Source organism: Pipistrellus hanaki (genome assembly GCF_964339955.1).
Source record: "Pipistrellus hanaki genome assembly, chromosome: 1".
NCBI lineage: Eukaryota > Metazoa > Chordata > Mammalia > Chiroptera > Vespertilionidae > Pipistrellus > Pipistrellus hanaki.
In genome coordinates, this window is record NC_140503.1 from 164,710,034 (window position 1) to 164,729,980 (window position 19,947).

Here is a 19,947-nt window from a genome sequence, read left to right on the forward strand (position 1 = left end):
ATACTCACTTGTAAATTGGGGATAATAATTTCCCATGGGAATGGCATGAGGATTAAATGAGAAACACAAAAAGAGTACTACAGATGTATTAGTAATGGTTGCTGCTATTGTTATTGCCTAGAAGCATTGAAAAATTATTTCAAGAGAAAACTGAGGTAAGACTAATTCAGCTCATTCATTTGTTTACAACTACAAGAAATCTTCATTTGTGCTTGAGAATTGGTAGGCACATAAAATTAGTAATAGTGTGGCATTTGTATTACCTGTGCTGAAAATGCTTGTATGTTGATCAGCTGTGGCTCAGAGAAGAACTGCAGGTCACTAATTTTCAGGGAAAAGTAACCTTTCCTAAAAGAAATCCCAAAGAAAGAAATGAGAAAATGCAATCATTAAATTAGTCATTAGAATGACAATGATTAAAAATATTTCCAGGCAATATGCATGGATGAATTTGGATCAAACCACCACGGTAATATAACATTCATACTATAAATAAAAATGACCAGGTAAATATGAATTTAGTGAAATGCAGACAAAACTACTGTGTGTTCTTAGATCTCACTGTAACAATTATATAAATTCTTTTCCTATCTTCCTAAGTTGAATCTATAAAAGGTTGAAAATCAGTTTGGGGCCAAGAAAAGTTAGTGATATATTGTAGGCTAATGGTAAAACTAAAGGATGAAAAAGGAATCTTTCATAATCTTTGAGTAGATCTCAGGGAGTCCCTATTCCCTGCAAACCCTCTTGCCAAGTCCTACCCAATTCATATGAATGGGTCCCAAATAACAATATTTGCAATGCTTTCATTACATAACTCTATCCACCTCCCTGTCCAGCCACACAAATGCAACATTTAATGTAGACTTGACTAGGGAAGGATGTCTGATTATTGACTGTTGGGAAACCATAGTGTGGAGAAAGCCAGTTTGTAGGAGAGAGGTCAATAAAGCCTAAGAGCCAAGACACAGAGACAAGAGAAAGAACCTCCTGCTTCCTGGTGCTGGTTCTAGCTTCCAGGCTTGCCCTGGGGCCCAGTTGCCCTTGATGTGTTTGAGATCTAGGCCACACCTGCAATGTTACAGCAAACCTTACTATTTCCTTAATCTACTTCAAGTTGACTTTCCTTACTTACAACCAAAGAATTCTAATGAAGAAAACAAAATTTAAGGCTCACTCTTTGCTGTGGTTTGTACTTCTCATAAAGTGTGTTGTTTCAACAGCTTCAGAGACTACTAGAAGGAAAGGTAGGAGGTGCCCCCATCAAAGCCAAACCAAGCACAGAACTCACTGTGGGCTGATAAGGCATAATTTATGTATATGAGAGGGTTTGAATTCTGGTCTATGGTGGGACCACTGTTTTCAAAGTTCTTTAAAAGGTATTAATTACCAATACATGGAAGAATGTGGATGGATCTCAAAAGCATTATGGCAAAAGCCAGAAACAAAAGATTATATACTTGCTGATTTTCATTCACATGACATTTCAGAAAGGGCAAAACTACAAGGGTAAAAATAGATCAGTGTTTACCAGGGACTGGGGAAGGTAGTGACTATAAATGGAGTTTGGGGGGATTTATACCTTGAATGTGGTTGTGTTTTCAAGACTGAAAGACATATACATTTGTTAATACTCATAGAACAGTAATTTAAAATAGGAAATTTTATCACATGCAAACTGTTCCTCAGAAAACTTAATTTAAAAAAGTTTGCTGTATTCCCTCCATTTTCTGCCCCATTGAAACCCTGGTCCTCTCCATCCCCACTTGCAGCCTTCTAGAGAATACCAATGATGGGAGCAACAATGAACAGTGAAGGACTAGCTACTCCCAACCTACTGGGGGGAGATGATGTTTTGTTGGCAGTGAGCTTCCAATAACTGTGCTCAGCATCTCAGCAATGGAGCTTATCTCGTCTCCTATGACTATATTTACAATCTGTCTCATACTCCACAGGAGCATTCCAACCCCAGAGGAATGCAATCCTAAAGAATTCTAGTCCTAAAGAATCAGGGTCAGTGTTTGCATGGGGGGAAACAAAACCACAAACCTGAGTGGCAGGTTGTGTCTTTTGTTTTTGTATCATTCAGAGACATACCGTTTCCTTTTCTCATGAGTTTCTTCCAAGCCTGTTTCTTTTACTATGCCTCTCATTCTTTCTTTTGTTTAAATGTTTAGGTAAAGGAAATCCAATGTTAAATGTGTACCCCCAAAAAGTACTAAAAATTCCCTAAAAAATAGTTGCCATTCTTTGCCCGTTTATGGGTACAAAGCTGAGGAAATAGATGATGAGAGATTAAAAAGTTAAGATTAGAGAAACAAGAGGCTTTTCGATTTGATTGTCTTCGAAGCTTTAAGTACTTTATACACATTTCACAAGTGACTCCAAGACAAACAACTATAGGTGTGTGTGTGTGTGTGTGTGTGTGTGTGTGTATATGAGATATGCAAACATTTAACTATACTTGCAGCAAAAGGAATGCAGGAGATGGAGCATGAGTTTGATGAGTGATTCTATAGTATCAAGTACTACAGTTCTAAGCACCATTTATAGCAATACTTCTTCATGCCCCCGGAAATGGAAACATGCCGATTATTCCTACTATTAGTAAGACAGAAATCATAAGTGGCTAAAGGCACGGGCTGTGGAATCAGAGAGCCTTGGGTTGGAGCCTCAGCTGTGCCTCATAGGATGCAAGGCACTGGGTAAGATTACTTTATACTCTGAAGGCCTGGAGACTGGGGATATAAATATACAGAGTTTATATAAAGTAGTTAACACAATGCCTGGCTAACAGCTAGTGTTCAGTGAATGTTACTTGCTCTTATTTCTCTAAGAGGTTCTTTGCTCACCAGCTCTCAACTGCAAATGGAGAAAGTGCCATTTACTTTTTTCCCCACCTATGTCCTAGCCCAAACCTTAAAAAAAAAAATCTCAAGTTTAGTCATGACAGTAGAAAATATTCACTGTTTCCTTATCACTATTCCTTGGGTATCAACTCGTTGTTTACAAATAAACTCGTTTGAATTACCTGCACTAATGAAGCAGAGGAGGGTGAAGGATAATCCAAAAGGCTAATCTTTGGGGTGCATTCCCTGATTTCTGCTTAGTAGAATTACTCTGCTAATTACATGGCTATATTTGCTTGGGTTAGTGTTAAGTGTTAACATTCAATTGCATTCCTGAAGCATATGTCAGCTGGGGCGGGGAAGACAGCCAGGAGTGTGCTAGGCATCAGAGGAAAACTGGATCAGGCTTAGCTATTAACCACAATTAATCCCATAAAGTGGATAATGGAAAGTTAACTGTGACTCTTTGTTTCCTTCCAACTCTGAAATTCTAAGACCCATACAACATCTTGAAAAGCATGCACTCTATCCTTCAGCCACTCCCTCTTCCCAGTATATTACACTAGCATTGAAGAAGCAGCTGGAGCATCTGGGTGTGTAACCAATTTTGTCTCTGCTGGGCCAGAAAGCTGGGTAATTGTACCAGGAACTTTCCTGTCACACCAGAGAATTACCCATAATTATGTGATAAAATGAAAATGCCTCTAACAGAAGCACACTCTCTGAGCAATTACAGTGAAATGATAACAGGCAGCTGAAAGCATTTGGCATTTATGGAGTATGGATCTTTCTCAGAGGAGAAGGGATAACTGTGGAGAAAAGGGAGTTGGGGGGGGGGGGAATAGGGAATGAGGGAGGTGCAAAGCACTGGTGGAAAGGAGGCAGGAGGAAAACAATGGAACACAGAGTCACCTGGGCTTTTCTTTGCTGTGCACAAAGCGCACTCTTTTCTCCTTCACATCTTTCCAGCTGAAATGGCCAGCCTTGTCGAGTTGCACCTCTTTCCCATTCCTCGAGAGCACCAGCTGCCCGTTGGTGGGCGTGCTCACAACATGGAACAGCAAGTCTTCAACCCTGCCATCTTGGTCTTGGACGTTCAGGAGGGAAAAATCCAGTGGCTTCATGAAACCAATGGCCAGTGTGAGAGAACCATTCACATGAAGACCAGGAGTGTGTGTTCTGCCTGGAAAACATGGGTCCAAAGGTCAGGCTTGGTAATTCACATGTCAGGGGTGGGGGGGCATTTTAAAAAAATAGGCTTGTAATGTTCATTCAGAAAGCTACAAAGATGAGACTCTACGTTATTGTCCACCATAAACGTCCTTCTACTCCAGTGGTTCTCACTGTGGATGTACAGGAAAAGAACACGGGCTCTTTTACAGGGGTGGGAAATGTCCAGCTCTAGGACCATATAAGTCCCAGGCATTAGGAGTGAGTTAATTAAATGTTTGACCAGATATAGCAGGCTAATTTTTAAGTTGATAATTTTGTATGGCCCATGAATGATGTTATAAATATCCAAATGGTCCTTGGCAGAAAAAATGGTTCCCCATCCCTATACACTGTAAAACTCCTAGAAGAAAATAAGGAGTAAATCTTTGTGAACTTGGATTAGACAATGCTTTCTTAGCTATAACACAAAAATAAAAAATGGGACAAAAGAAAAAATAGATAAATCAGACATAATTAAAACTAAAAAAATGAGCTTCACCAGGACACCAGCAAGGAAGTGAAAAGACAGCCCACAGAATGAGATAAAATATTTACAAATCAGATATACCTGAAACTGAACTTGAATCCAGAATATATAAAGAACTCTTCCAATACAGTAAAGACAACCCAATTTTAAAATAGGCAAAGAATTTGAATAAACATTTCCCCAAAGAATGTATAAAAAGGCCAATAAGCACACGAAAAGGTGCTCAAGATCATTAGCAATCAGGAAAATGCAAATTAAAACCACAAAATGATGGCATTTCACACCCATTAGGAGCAATGGTAAAACCTGTTCCTGAAGATGTGGAGAAATTAGAACCCTCATACATTGCTGATAGGAATGTAAAGCAGTCTGATAGTGCCTCAAATTATTAAGAATTGAGCTACTATCATATGACCCACCAATTTCGCTCTTGGCCATATACTCAAGAGAATTAAAAACATATCTCCACACAAAAACTTCTACACAAATATTCATAGCAGCATTATTCATAATAGCTAAAACGTAGAAGCAAGCCAAATGTTCAACCGATGAAGGAATAAAAAGGTGGTATATCCACACAATGGAATATTATTCAAGCATAAAAAAGAAATGACATACTAAGACATGTTACAAATGGAAGAACTTTGAAAATGTTATGCCAAGTGAAATAAAGCAGACATAAAAGGCTATGTAGTGTATGACTTCATTTATGTGAAATGTCCAAAATAGGCAAATTCGTACAGACAAAAAGTAGATCTGTGGTAGCCAGTGCTGTAGTGAGGGGGTAATGGGGAAAGACATCCAATGGTTACTGAATTTCTCTTTAGGGTAACTAAAGTGTCTTAGAATTAGATAATGGTGATGGATGAATAAATTTGTGAACATATTAAAAATATATTAAATATCACTGCATTGTATACTTTAAAGGGTGAATTTTATAGTATGGGAATTATATTCAATAATAACTACAATAAAGAATTACATATGGATCTTTAAAACAATACTGATACTTGGGCTCCACCACCAAAGATCCTGCCTTACATGTTCTGGGGTGGGACCTTCATGATTTTACAAACTCCCAGGCAATCCCAATAGGGTTGAGAACCACAGTCCTAAGGCATCTGTCATATCTGACCATCAGACCCACCAAGGACATGAAAAAAAGGCGTTTAATGCCAATGCTAGAATAGTACCACTTAATATCCAATAGAGCAGGATTATCATTGGCTTATATTCAGAATTCATGTGAAATATACACACTTCGTTTGAACGTTTTACAATCTTTGTCCACAGAAAACATCTGATGGATGAATTAAAATTTCTGACCATTCTGTCTCCTGCGAGTTGTTTTGCCTGGACTTGAAGGTAGGTCAAACAGGACAGTCAGGGATGTCAATTTTCAGGGAGACTTCTACTGTAAGATTACTCTAACAAGGTAAGAGTAATTCACATTCACACATTGACCTGTATTACATCCCATGAGGAACAAGCTGACTCTCAAGTACTTGGGGTTTCTAGAAGGATCCCAATAAAATAAGCAAAAGATACTTTTTCTCATATGAAGTTTTAATATCTTTAGAGGTCACAAATACAGAGATGGAAAATATGACTGACTGCATGCATTAAAATATGCCTCATGCTATTGATAAAAGATACCCAAAGCCAAGGAATGCTCAGCTAACAGAACTCCCATTTTATTCACCTCTGAAACTTTTGAAGTTAAAAAGTAAGAATTTAAATTTGCTTCTCTTTGTCGTATAAAGTGTTCATTGATGTTTTGGACAAGACTAGCTCCACCCTTTGTTACCTCATTCTTTTTTTTTTTTTTTTTTTAAATATATATTTTTATTAATTTCAGAGAGGAAGGGAGAGGGAGTGAGAGATAGAAATATCACTGATGAGATGTTTCAAACAATCACTGGTTGGCTGCCTCCTGCACACCCCACACTGGGGATTGAGCCCGTAACCTGAGCATGTGCCGTTGACTGGAATTGAACCTGGGACCCCTCAGCCCACAGGCTGATGCTCTATCCACTGAGCAAAACTAGCTAGGGCTATTACCTCATTCTTAATGGCAAACAATATGGCTTGAAATCCATTTACTTCAAATGTATGAGACTAATGAGGCAAGCTCCTCACACTATTCATTATTTATTTATAAATTATCTCCAGCATATGCACAAAGGATGCACCATTGCATCCTGGCATTATCAGCTCTACAAGTTTATATAAATATAAATAAATTATATCTATATAAGTATATAAGTAATTTTCTACAACATAGTTGTAATTCAGAAACAAGTTTTATGCCAAATTTCTGATCTGACAGTTGACTTTCTATTTACTTATTTATCCTCACCCGAGGACATTTTTCCATTGATATTTAGAGAGAGTAGAAGGGAGAGAGGAGGAGAGAGAGAAACATGAATGTGAGAGAGACACATCAATTAGTTGCCTACCACATATGCCCCAATAGGGGCTGGGGATTGAACTTGCAACTTAAAGTACATGCCTGGACCAGGAATTGAACCAGGGGACTCTTGGTCTGCGGGGTGATGCTCTGACCACTGAGCAATTGGCAAGGGCACAATTAACTCTTTTAAAAGTTTGCTTCTTTTTTCTTCTCTAAAATGTTTAGAAGTTGAGTTTCCCCAAGCTTTCATGTTCTATAAAGATTTCCTTATTCCTTAGCGGCACCGGTGTTTTCCCCGGGAATGGGAATCCTGCATTTTATACCACATGAGTCAACTGCATGTGCAGACACAGCCTTTGCATGTAGAACCTGCAGGGGATCCCATCAGCCACCAGTGGAGAAGCACTTACCAGCACATGTTTCGTTAGGTGAGTGGGCAGAGAAGCCAGGAACACAGTTGGAAACGCAAAGGCCACTCTTCAGAGAGAAGCCATGGTCACAGCGGTGACACCGGCTTCCGTGGCTGCACTGCACGCACCTCTGAGGGCAGGCTGTGGAAGAGAGGACATGCTAAATGATCCACCACAGAGGCATGGGCACCCAGCCAGGGCCCCGGTGATAAAGCAAAGAAGAGTGAGCACACAAGCACACATGGCCGCCAACTGCAGCAAAAGAGAATTCTAACAGTTTCTTACAGAATTTCACAGAGAGCTGGTCGACCCTCGGAAGGAAGGTGATAGGGAGGGGCACTCTAGCCTTATACACTGTGATCTGAAAATGTTTCATATAAATGAATTGTTTAGGAAGTTAGCCATACTGAGTTATAAGAGAGGCAGTTTATAGTAATTAGGCGCACAGGCTCTTTCTGGGTACTGTTCCTCCTCTCCCACTTAACCAGCTGCCAAACACGGGCAGTTCTATCTGTGGGACAAGTTTCTTTTTGAAAAAATGGGGAAATTGATAGGACCTCATACAGATGACTGTTGGGAGGAATACATGTGCTACATATGTCATGACTAGAACAGTGCCTGGCCAACAAAAGGGTACAATCGCACTACAACTAGCACTGCTACTCTATTATTATTATATTATTATTATTATTATTATTATTATTATTATTATTATTATTATTTTAAATACAACAGGCGAGCAAGCTATTTGAAGGACCATAGATTATTTCTTTGGGTCAAGTTAATAATCTAGAATTATTTTTCTGCTTCAGTAAATAAGACTTTGCTAGAGAAATGCAGCACAGTACAGTCTAAAAGGCACTGGTTTAGAACAAAACATGTGTTTAATATTTTATTTTATGTTGCTCTTAGCCTTTGTTTTTTTTGTGTGTGTTTTTTTTTTTCACTTGTAAATCAGGATTCATAGTGCCTGCCATATTTTACCAGGCCATTGTAAATATCAAATGATATAATGCTGATGAAGGGAACTTGGTGAAGTATGAAATGCTAGGCTTGGGTAATGGCATTACTATTAAATGTCAGGTACTCATTAAAGTGGGGCAAACATCGCTAAGTTCTGACAGAAATGATGAGAACACACTAAGGAAACTCTCCTCAAACACTCACTAGACAAGGTAATTTAGACTGTGGGTTTAACTTCAGTTTCATAATAAAAGATTCATGTGTCTCACTAACGTACCTCCAGAAATTCTACTCTTCAAGGATATTATGGCAAATATCAGGATCACTGGTTATTTAGCCTTACTCACTGAAAATTCTATGCTCATTTCAACAGGGCTGACCCACTCTTAATGGATATATATAAGCTTTCCATTCCATAAAATACTGGCTTCATTTCCATAAAGACTGTTAGGGCCAATATTGATTTGTGCAAGAGAATCATTGGCCTGCTCTTCTACAATATATTCCATTTAACCAGCAATTGGCGGAGTGCATGGGAAGTCATTGATTGCTTAGGCCAAGCTCCCTGGGTTTTCATGCTGCTTCTGGTTCCGATTCTCCTTGGTAACCTGAGGATCAGCACACCTGGTCGACCCTCGGAAGGAAGGTGATAGGGAGGGGCACTCTAGCCTTATACACTGTGATCTGAAAATGAATAGCTTGCTCCCTCATGTCTCTCCAGAGAATTCAGCCTGGTCTCCAAGTTACCTGTGCATTTGCGACTGGCATGATCTGCAAAGTATCCCTTCCCGCATTCCTGGACACACTGGGCTCCCAAGAGGAGAAACGGTTCCTCACAGCGGGCACACTCCTGGGGCCCTTGGCACTGGAGACAGTGGCTGTCACAGCCTGAAAGACAAGTTGACAGGAATGTGTATGGCTTTCCCAGGGGCTCCTGGGCCTGACAGTGAGGCAATATAATCTGGTGGCTGGGCAAAGCTGCCGACAGGAGTCAAGGAGCTGGGCTCCTGGTTGAGACTGTGGTACTTACCAGTTGGGGGACAGAAGTAGTTACCCCACTTCTCTGAGCCTCAGTGGTCTCTCCTACAAAATGGGAGTGGATGCGCTATCCCCCCAGCTCCCTGGGTGAAGATCAAATTAAATAATGGAAAATACTAGGCAAACCGGAAATGAACAGGTATTCGCCATTATTGTTATTAACAAGTCTTGGCTCTCTGTACCATTTTCACCAAAATGTCAATCTTTTTTTTTTTTTTTTAAATATATATTTTATTGATTTTTGTACAGAGAGGAAGGGAGAGAGATAGAGAGCTAGAAACATCGATGAGAGAGAGTCATCGATCAGCTGCCTCCTGCACACCCCCCACTGGGGATATGCCCGCAATCAAGGTACATGCCCTTGACCGGAATCGAACCCGGGTCCCTTCGGTCCCCAAGCTGATGCTCTATCCATTGAGCCAAACCGGTTTCGGCCAAAATGTCAATCTTTGCCTGATTCACCCCGTCAGTTATCAGAGTCTCTCAGCAATGCTCCTAAGAACGTTTTCTGGGCACTTTGGGCGGGCATTTCAGGGTCTGAAGACTTTGTGGTGCTAAATTGAGGCTGACAGGGGTCCTGAGCCAGAGAAAGGTGATGGTGAGACATAAGATGTATGGAGGGCTGAAACCAGTTTGGCTCAGTGGATAGAGTGTTGGCCTGTGGACTGAAAAGTCCCCGCTTTGATTCCAGTAAAGGGCATGTACCTTGGTTGCGGGAACATCCCCAGTAGGGGGTGTGCAAGAGGCAGCCGATGGATGATTCTCTCTCATCGATGTTTCTAACTCTCTATCCCTCTCTCTTCCTCTCTGTGAAAAATCAATAAAATATATATATTTAAAAATGTGTGAAGGGCTGTGGGAAACAGATGGCAACGAACGAGGTCTTTCCACATACTCAATGGACCAGAGGACACAGACCTTTCCTTCTGGAGCGCAGGCCTATTCAATATTTAAGGAAACCCAAACGTAATGGCCCAAACATACCTGTTTCCGTAGCCATATACTCCCATTATTTCCATAGTGCCCTCAAATTTTAAGAAATGTATTTGGGCATGAAAGGAAAAGGACATTTTCATTATAGCAAAGAAAAGTTCTTAGAAAAGAAACCAGAAATTAGATACAAAGCCAGGATGGGAACCAGCCACAGGCTCCTCCTCAGAAGAGCACAATGAGAAGAGGCTGACAATTGGATGAGCACAGAGGATGGGCTCCAGACACTTACTCTTGCAGAGGCCCGAGTCCCGGTAGAATGATGGTGAGCACTGCTCCACGCAGGTGCCGTCCTGGAGAACGTAGCCATCCAGGCACTGCAGGCAGTCTGTCCTCAGAGGCCCGGTGCACGCATTGCAACTCCAATCGCACTCTAGAAAGAAAGGCCACATTAGACCAGCTTCCTTTCTGTCCAGCACCTAATTTATGAGGATGCTGCCTACAACTGCAAGGAGGAAAGGGAGTACCACGTAAGAGATGTCAGATAAGTGAGCTCTAGTGACTCTACTTATAGTAGTCTGAGCACTTTTCTGAGGGTTAGTGTTTCCTAATTATGTTAGACATGAGCGTGTGCATGGATCGCTCCTGCTCCTGAGCCTGCTTGTCAGTGGGGCTGCTGAGAAGTCAAATCAACTCAGTCTTATTTCACAAGCCCCACGTTCCTTATCGCTGAATCACACATCTTCATGCAAAGCCCGCTGTAGGGAGTGGCCAATTTGCAGACCCTCTCCAAATGCTTGAGAGAGAAAGGATGTCAGAGAGTCAACTAAGAATGCATCTGCTATCTCCATGACCTGCCCACAACTCTCTACTTCTCAAAACTCAGATGCTGACCAACACAACAGAAAAAACCAACTATGGTAGAGTTAAACAGGGCATGAAGGACATGCCTAGAAATAAAGGGCTTATTGAAGGAATAGATGATCTCATGTAGAGCAGAACTGATTCATTTACAGGTTCATTCACTCAACAAGCACCTGCGAGTTACTCAGCACTGAGTGAGTGAGGGTGTAAAGTGAGAGGTGTAGACCCTGCCCTCAAGGAGCTTATGTTCTAGTGGGTCCCAGCCCTAGGTGTGACCCAAATAATCCAGTGGGGTTGTTAGAAACACAGGAGGCCCAGCTGGTATGGCTCAGTGGTTGAGTGTTGACCTCTGAAGCAGGATCATGGTTCAATTCCTGATCAGGGCACAGGCCCAAGTTGTGGGCTCCATCCCCAGTAGAGAATGTGCAGGAGGCAGTGGATCAACGCTTTTCTCATCATTGATGTTTCTCTCTCTCTCTCCCTCCCCCTTCCTCTCTGAAGCCAATAAAAATATATTTAAAGAAATAAAAGAAACACAGGTGATCAGAACTACAGTCAATCTCAGAGGTTGAGGCAAGAAAAACATGTGGCTGCTGCTATTGTTTTGTTATTGTGATTACTATAGCTATTGTTGCTATGCAGTCAGAAAACTCATGTTTGAAAACAAAGTGCTTGCTAGCAAGGTATCCTTCATGCATGGGAGATGGGACAGCAGCATGGTTAAGGACTAGGTTTGAAGTTAGGTAAGTCTTTATGCAAGTCATGGCTTTCCTGCTTTTTATCTGCATATCTCACATGCCTCCCTTAAACGTTTTAAGCCTCAGTTTCCTTGTCTGTAAAACAGAAATGAGAATCATACCTGTTCATCCTTTATTATTTATTTATTTATTTATTTATTTTATTTAAAATATATTTTATTGATTTTACACAGAGAGGAATTGAGAGGGACAGAGAGTTAGAAACGTCGATGAGAGAGAAACACCGACCAGCTGTCTCTTGCACACCCCCCACTGGGGATGTGCCCTCAACCAAGGTATTATACATGCCCTTGACCAGAATCGAACCCGGGACCTTTCAGTCCACAGGTCAACGCTCTATCCACTGAGCCAAACCGGTCCCGGCTCATCCTTTAATTATAACTAATGCCTACAGTAGAACGGGTTGTCGCCCTCAGAAGAGGAGTTAGTAGTATGCAAAATCTTTGCATGGGAAGATTTGTGGGGTATAAATACATTGTCTGTTGTGGGTAAGGTGCTCAGATATTTAAAATAATATTTATGAAAAAGGAACTATTAACGGTGCAAAAAACAGGTGTTTTTTGTTTGTTTGTTTGTGTGAGTGTGTGTTTGCATTTTTATCATCTATCTAATCCAGGGTATGGAGATATATTTAGTTTAATTTAAATAGCTAACATTGTCAGGGAACTGGTGCTAAAGATACTTCAGAATTTTAAAAATATTTGAGCAGAATTAAAATACAGCATGGATGAGTTAGACTTGAGCCACAATAAGCAATTAGGGACATGATGTTCTCTAACTATGGAAATCCTCATCCTTGAAGAGTACTTATAGATTCGAAATGTCTGATGCTTCTTCTCTATAATTGAACTATTCTAATTTCAACAGGAATATTTGAGCATTTTTGGAGCTTAAGTCAAATCAGTATAACAGAATAATATTGTATCCATTTTGAAATAAATTTTAATATATTTTAACTGGAAAGAAAAGAATCGTTCCTATTGCATAAGGCTTCTGTGAAGACGGAAATAATGAATGTAAAGAACTCAGCATAGAGCCTGACATATGGCAGCAGCTTCCTAAAGCTTTGCTGCTGAACTATTTATCTTGGAGAAATATCTCTACTCAAGGCTGCTTCAGCCCACCTTCCCTCCCTGAGAAGAAGCTGGGGAAACCTCTCATTAGTCACTTTCCCTCTTCCTTGATGCAATATTTCTAAGTCTCAAGGAAGCACGTAAATGTGCAAGACAGTACATGTGCTTCCAAGAAGATTTATAAAGTTAATCTCACTCATTTATTTGGCTGAATCAGTCCCGAGGGAAAATGACTAAAATAGAGCCTTGAAAACTGCCAGCGCAGTTATGGAATAATTTACAGCAGGGAGGATTTGTGATAATCTTGTTTTTCACCGCAAACTAACACCAGTGGTTAGGTGGGAAGAAACAGAAAAGCTTCTTTGGTCTTGAGCACGGCAGACCACCTAAGTTGACAACCAAGGAGAATTTCCTGGAATGGCTAAAGTGCAATGTTTTAAAGGCTTCAAGCATCCCAAGTTTACTGGACACATGTTTGACCTCCAGATCTGAGCCCTAGCTTCCCTGGCAGAACTGGAGATATAGAGGGAAGTGTGGAATGGAGAAGGGAAAGAACAAGAGCAAGGAAAATCACCCTTGAACTCTGCTTTTCCTCTGGCTGAGCACTGCCATTCAAAGAGCAAAATCCCCTAGAATTCCAACCACCACTGGAGAACAACAACAAAAAAGGCAACTGGTTTTTGACATAATTAACTCCTTGAGGGCAAGGACTGTGTCTTCACTCATTTTAGTATGTTAAGCAGAGATGAACAAATCAGACACAACTCCTGTCCTCATTAAGCATAGAGACTAGCATTCTAGATTTATAAATGCAAGTGCCTAAGGGGCTCAGGAAGGTAGTATAAAACTTTTAAATAGGCCTGGGGTGATGGAATAGGGAACAGTGAGGAGTGTGGTGACCATCTGAGATCATGCTTTGTCCAACAGAGACAACAGCCACTCATGCCAACCTCCTGTTGCATTCTGGGAATGCAAATCCAGTTTTGCCAGATCTTCTGACTTAGAAAAATCTCAATTTTTGTATGGCATGCTTTCCAATTTTTAAAAGTCAAATATTAAACATTTTGAAACACTGGAAGATTAGGTGGGCCAAATACAACCAGAGGGTTTCCAGTTTGCCACCCCTGGTCTCCTTACCAGTAACTTGCACAATGCTCGTACATAGTAGGTGCTCAGAAAGATTTAACAATACCTGCTTGAACCTTTAACACATAAATTAGTGAGTGAATATATGAATACATACATACTTAATGACTTCTTGCTATCATCAGAGAAAGTCTAAATGGATGATGACAGTATTTTCCCAAGGTGGGGGGTGAACATCGATAGCAAAGGGGCATCGCTGGTAAAAGAACTGTACAGTTCAGGTTGAGCCTCACCTTTGCACATCTTGGTGGAGAAGTCAAGATAGTACTGTGGGGCACAGCTCTCATTCTGACAGTCCCCAAAGAGCAGGACCTTGCTTGGATCTCGGCAGGAGGTACAGCTGGCCTGTGAATCACAGCTCCCACAGTGCGGCTTGCATGCTGAGCAGATAGGAAAAGAAAATGACCAGATGATTACAATTGCAAATACTGACATACTGATCAAACCCAGACAGATGCTGCAAAGAAACAAAGCCCAGCACCAACCTGTTCTTTAATTATGGCTCATAGCCCTCCCCTGTGATCAACAGAAACAGAGAATGTTAGTCTTATTTTCCAAAATAAAAAAGAGATAATCTTATTTTCCAGAAAAATTATAAACCCACGAATGGAAATCCCACATTCAAATTGCCATGTGATTCAGCAATAGAACTTCTACTTAGCCCATGATCTCTGAAATGATAGATTGTCCAGAGTTTTATTTGAACCTTCCTTCTTAAGGAATCAAGCCCCCTTAGTTAATGACATAGATTCAGATTTTATGTGATGCCAAGATTAAAATTAGGCATCAACTTTAAGATACAACAGATGTAAAGGTTACTTTGCTTATTGATTTGCCCAGTTGTGATTCTTAGCAGCCATTTACTTAATTTAGGCATTCAGGGATGATCCCTAAATCTGATCATACTTTCATCTTCCCTAACTGAGCAACTGACATTTCTCCATCTACTCAACTGTTCATGCTAGAAACCTGGGAGTCTATTTTGACAGCCTTTTTTTCTCACTCCCAATCACTCACTGGATCCTGTTTATTGGAACTCTCCTATGTAATTCTCAGAACTTTTTGCTTTTCTCTGATAGATCCTCCCTTCCTCCACTGATGGACGGAGAATGATGTAAACTCTACCTGCAGCCCGACATTTCTGAGCTCTGAACCACCAATCAGCACCTGCCAAATACCCTAAGCCCCCATTCCTAAGTCCCTAGGTCCCTAATCATAGGCCTTACATGAAACCACCAATCAGCGTGTGCCAAGTGCCCTAAGCCCCACTCCGTCTCCTCCCCTTAAAAAGTGCATGAACCCCGGCCCTCGCTCTCTTTCTCTCTCTTTCTCTGGAAGCAGCCGGCAGTGGTACTCTTCTCTTCAATAAAGTCTGTGTCCTGGCATCCCCGTCTCCAGCCCCTCTCTATTTCATCTTTCATTCTTCATATCCACACATGCCACCAATAGATCCAAACCATCATCATTTCCTGTTGGATTGCTACCATAGTCTCCTAATTAGTTTCCCTAAATCTAATCTGACCCCTTTGCAATCTATTGTCCATGTTTCCACCAGAGTAATATTTTCATTCATATTGCTCAAGCTCCAGAGGTCAACTTCATCTATACATTTATATTTTTCCTGAATCCTGAAAAATTAATTTTCAGCTTTCATTTCTACAAATATTGCTCCTCCATCATTCCCTTTATTCGTCCCATCTATAAATCTTAACTCACATATTTGAATCCTCTCAACATAATCTCCAAGTCTCTTGTCTTTAACTTGTACTCATTCTCCAGTCTCTTCTTCAAGAAGGCTTTCCCTGATTCTCCAGTCTAGAATAGGTCTCCCAGTTACTAGTTCTATAATGTTCTATACATTTCTTTCATGCCATATATAACCATTTTCACTTAAGTGATTATTTAGCATCTGTATCCTTTAAGCTAAAAGCTTCATAAAAGTAAAGGCCAGGTTGCTTTGTTCCTTGCAAGAATCCCAGCACATAACTTGTTATCTATCATCTTGTAGGTGTTTAGTAAACACCTGTTGCATAAATGAAAGAAGACAGATATTTTAATTATACATACTCAAGCACTAGCATCTCTGCCTCATTCTGAAATCTTCTCTAAGTATAGGTCACAGGAAAAGTCTAGAGAGTGATCATGGGAATTTTAAATCTATGGGATATCAAAGCATGAGGCACACTGCAGGAAATTATCTCCCTGTGAAATAAAAAGAAAAAAAAAACCCTCTTGTTTTACCTATAAGAAAAAGCAATGATATAACATATTCATTAGCAGGGGTCTTCAAACTTTTTAAAGTGGGGGCCAGATCACGGTCCCTCAGAGAGCTGGAGGGCCAGACTATATGAACTACTAATTCCTACTGTAACACCTCAGCTGCGCTCACTGCCCAAAAAACCTGGCGGGCCGGATCAGACTCCTCTGCGGGTCGCATGTGGCCCACGGGCCATAGTTTGAAGACCCCTGCATTAGAGTATGGAGATTTGGAATTAAAGTTCCCATAAAAATTCTAGATGGGAATTTCAGATAATTTGGGAGTAGTTAGGAAATAATATTTTAAATGTGGGAAACTTACATGATAGTAAACTTTTATCCTTTTTTTCTTTGTTTTAACAAGATTCCAACACATAGTGCATCTTAATTTTGGCAAAGTGTTTGACAATGATCCCAAAGATAAACTTGTGAATACACAAATAAAGGGGTCTAGTAGTTGTAGGTGGTTTTGAAGATGGTTGAAATGTATACTCAAAAGTGGTCAGGAAATCTCTGTAATTGGTAAAAGAAATGTCTAATAGAGTAATATGACCAAGTCATTGTTTTTTACTTGATCAGTATTTTTATTAATAACTGTAATGAAAACAATGATGTCATGCTAATGATATTGAAATATGCCATATAGAACTATTATATATATATATATATATATATATATATATATTTAGAGAGAGAGAGAGAGAGAGAGAGAGAGAGAGAGAGAGAGAGAAAGAAAGAAGAGAGAGAAAGAGAGAGAGAGTGGAAACACAGTAGTTAAGTTTTACTAGCTGAAAGAATAACAACTCAAATGTATTTTGCCAGTTGATGCAATAAACTAAAAGTAATCAGATAAAATAAACAAAACTATAAGCCTTACATTTATGTTCCATAACAAATTAACACAAATAGAGGATACAAAAGGCCTTAGACAGCAATTCCTATAAAAAAGGATCTGAAAGTTTGGTTGATTAAAAGCTTATTACAAGTGTAATATGGTTACTAAGGAAATGAATACACTTTTGAGCTGAAGAGCCTAGATGTAAACTAAATGTCACCTGGAACCCCCTACTTAACAGGGAGCTGCAAAAAGAGGCCTAAATGCTAGTTCCTTGGACTAGGTCACAGGTCAATACACAGCTGAGTTTCCTGTAATACTTCCTCAAGCCTCTGTCTGCTCCATGCTCTTGAATCCTGTTATTCAGTCATTTCCCCTTGCCATCTCAATGTAATACTCAGTCCCGTCATTGACTTCCAAAAAATATGGATTCACATTGAGCATCTTGAAACGTTAAGAGGATTTGGAGGGATGCACTAGTGTCACACTGAGAAGCACAGGCTTCCACTGTTTCTGTCTGAACCATTCTTCCTCTCTCATCTATCCCCTCATCCTTCTCCAAGGCAATCTGCAAATGTGCTTGTCTCACTCATGACAGTTCTGCATGTACCAGACCCGCTTTGGTCCTCAGTTTCCATTTTCAGAGGGATGTGGATAAGGGGCATTTCTGTAACCTATGAGGTATTAGTCCTATTGCAGTCATGCTGGGATGAGCACATCTGGAGTAGCAGGTACAGTTTTCTAAGGTCACTGACTTCATGGATAGTGGACAGTGAAGAAGGAGCTGAGTGAACTAGTGATTAATAACTTGCTCAAGGTAACAAAGCTAGTGAGTGGTAGGTAGGATTTGAACTCCTGACTCTAGAGCCAACTCTCCTAACCCTAGACCATAACATTGAAATATCAGCACTGTTAACTTTCATTTTCAAATGAGAAAGTATAACAATATATATATTTTGCAAATGACACTTTAGTGATTGAAATAGAGTCAGCCGTCTCAGTCCATTTTTAAAAGTGTTCTGTCATCTGTGAAGGATTTCCTAATTTGTTCCCCTCAGATTTGCCCTTTCCCTAATTTATCCTAATTCTTTGTTTTGCCTGACTCAGTAATTAATCATATTTTGACTTATTTCAAAAATAAGACATCTATACAAGTAACTCTCATGCAAGACAAAATAACCACTGTTTGGGCAGAAACTAAATACTCTGTGCACGTCAAGCCTTGCATATTGTCAATATTCAACAAATACATGTCAAAAACAAATTGAATCCAGAGAAGTGGTTAGGTCACTGGTTGCGTGCTAGAATGAGCTCTACTCAGGATCTTGGAATTCAAACGCTGAGGGAAACAATAAAAGGAAATAGACTAATGTTTTTATTTTTTAATAAAATAACTATGGAACAGAGAGAGTAAATAAATGACTGACCCAAGCTCACACATCTGGTACTGGCAGAGAAGAGTACACGCCCAGCCCTTTGAATTAGGGTGATATCTGATTGAATCTGCTAATGGCATCTATATGCCTTTTTAGATTAATGTTCTTCCTCTTATAAAAACAAAGGCTACAGGTAAGAACAAGGAAGCAACAGGAAAGGAGAGAAAGCTCATTTTTTCAGACCTACGTTGACAAGAATGGCTGTCATCGAGATAGTGCCCTGGGAAGCAGGTGGTGCTGCAGGTGCCAAGGTGGGACAGAACGAGGCCGGTGTCACAGGAGGAGCAGGAGAAGGGTCCTCCGCCCTGGCAGGTTCTACAGGAGAAGTGACATCCTGCGGAGACACAAAGAGAACCTATGAAGCCAGACTCCTTTCAAAGTAGTAGCCCAAGAACTGTTCATGAAAGCCCAATGCTGAGGTGGGTGTGGGAAAGAGGGGGTCAATGGAGGAGAAAGAGGGATATCTGTGATACTTTCAACAATAAGGATAAATTTTTTTTTTTAAGTCCCAATGCTGAGAGCATTAGCTGGTCTGATGTATTATCCCTCTGCTCCCATTCCTACTCCTCCCTTCCACCTTCCTCCCCCCCTCCCTTCTTGTTACTTCCTGCTCTTCCCCCCCCCCCCCCCCCGGCTCTCATCTTCTCAGCTATTACCCAAAAGAGAAGCTCAACGGGCACCACCAGCTCCTGTGTCCAGCACTTACTTACTTTTACAAGCTCCTTTCTCTGCGTAATATCCAGAAGGGCAATCGGGCACACAGTGGTCCCCCAGCAGCAGGTACTGGGTGTTCTGACATCTCAGGCAGATGCTCCCGGTGTTGTGGAGATCAGCTGCACATTGCTGGCACAGAGGATGGCAGTCTGGAGAGGGCAGGGGAGCACAGAGAAAGCAGATGATGGAAGCACCAAGACTCATCACTACACCAAAGGGCAGATGGAACTGCAATTACCACCGTTGCCGCACGGACAGCTTGAGCGCCCAAAGGCGGTATATCTGGCAGTAAAGCCGAAGTGAGGGATCTGCACAAATTGCGTTGTTTGAGGTTTTTAGCAAATGGCCAAGCCCAGCACAGCAACTGAGTTTTCATCCCTTTCCAATTGAACGACCTTCAAGTTCTAGGGCAGCATGCGAAAGATACTTGCGAGAGGTATACAGAGAGCTGTCAGACTCACAGAAACAGTACCACCGATACTCTCACCATTTCCCCAAGAACTCCGAGAACTCGAGGACAGCATGCTCCCCCTTCCCCGTGCTTCTGAGCTATGCTCAGTACC

The 19,947-nt window shown here is 40.8% G+C and overlaps 1 protein-coding gene across 1 annotated transcript in view; it reads right to left on the bottom strand.

Moving 5' to 3' along the window:
• FRAS1 (Fraser extracellular matrix complex subunit 1) overlaps nt 1-19,947 on the bottom strand; it is a 438,553-nt gene that overhangs the window by 152,331 nt on the left and 266,275 nt on the right. The window contains exons 21-28 of the mRNA XM_084880389.1: nt 19,381-19,533; nt 18,858-19,004; nt 14,377-14,523; nt 10,595-10,735; nt 9,082-9,222; nt 7,372-7,512; nt 3,762-4,032; nt 264-348 (exon numbers count right to left, since the gene is read on the bottom strand). Of these exons, the coding sequence (XP_084736515.1) occupies nt 264-348; nt 3,762-4,032; nt 7,372-7,512; nt 9,082-9,222; nt 10,595-10,735; nt 14,377-14,523; nt 18,858-19,004; nt 19,381-19,533 (1,226 nt within the window). The remainder of the gene's footprint in view (nt 1-263; nt 349-3,761; nt 4,033-7,371; nt 7,513-9,081; nt 9,223-10,594; nt 10,736-14,376; nt 14,524-18,857; nt 19,005-19,380; nt 19,534-19,947) is intronic.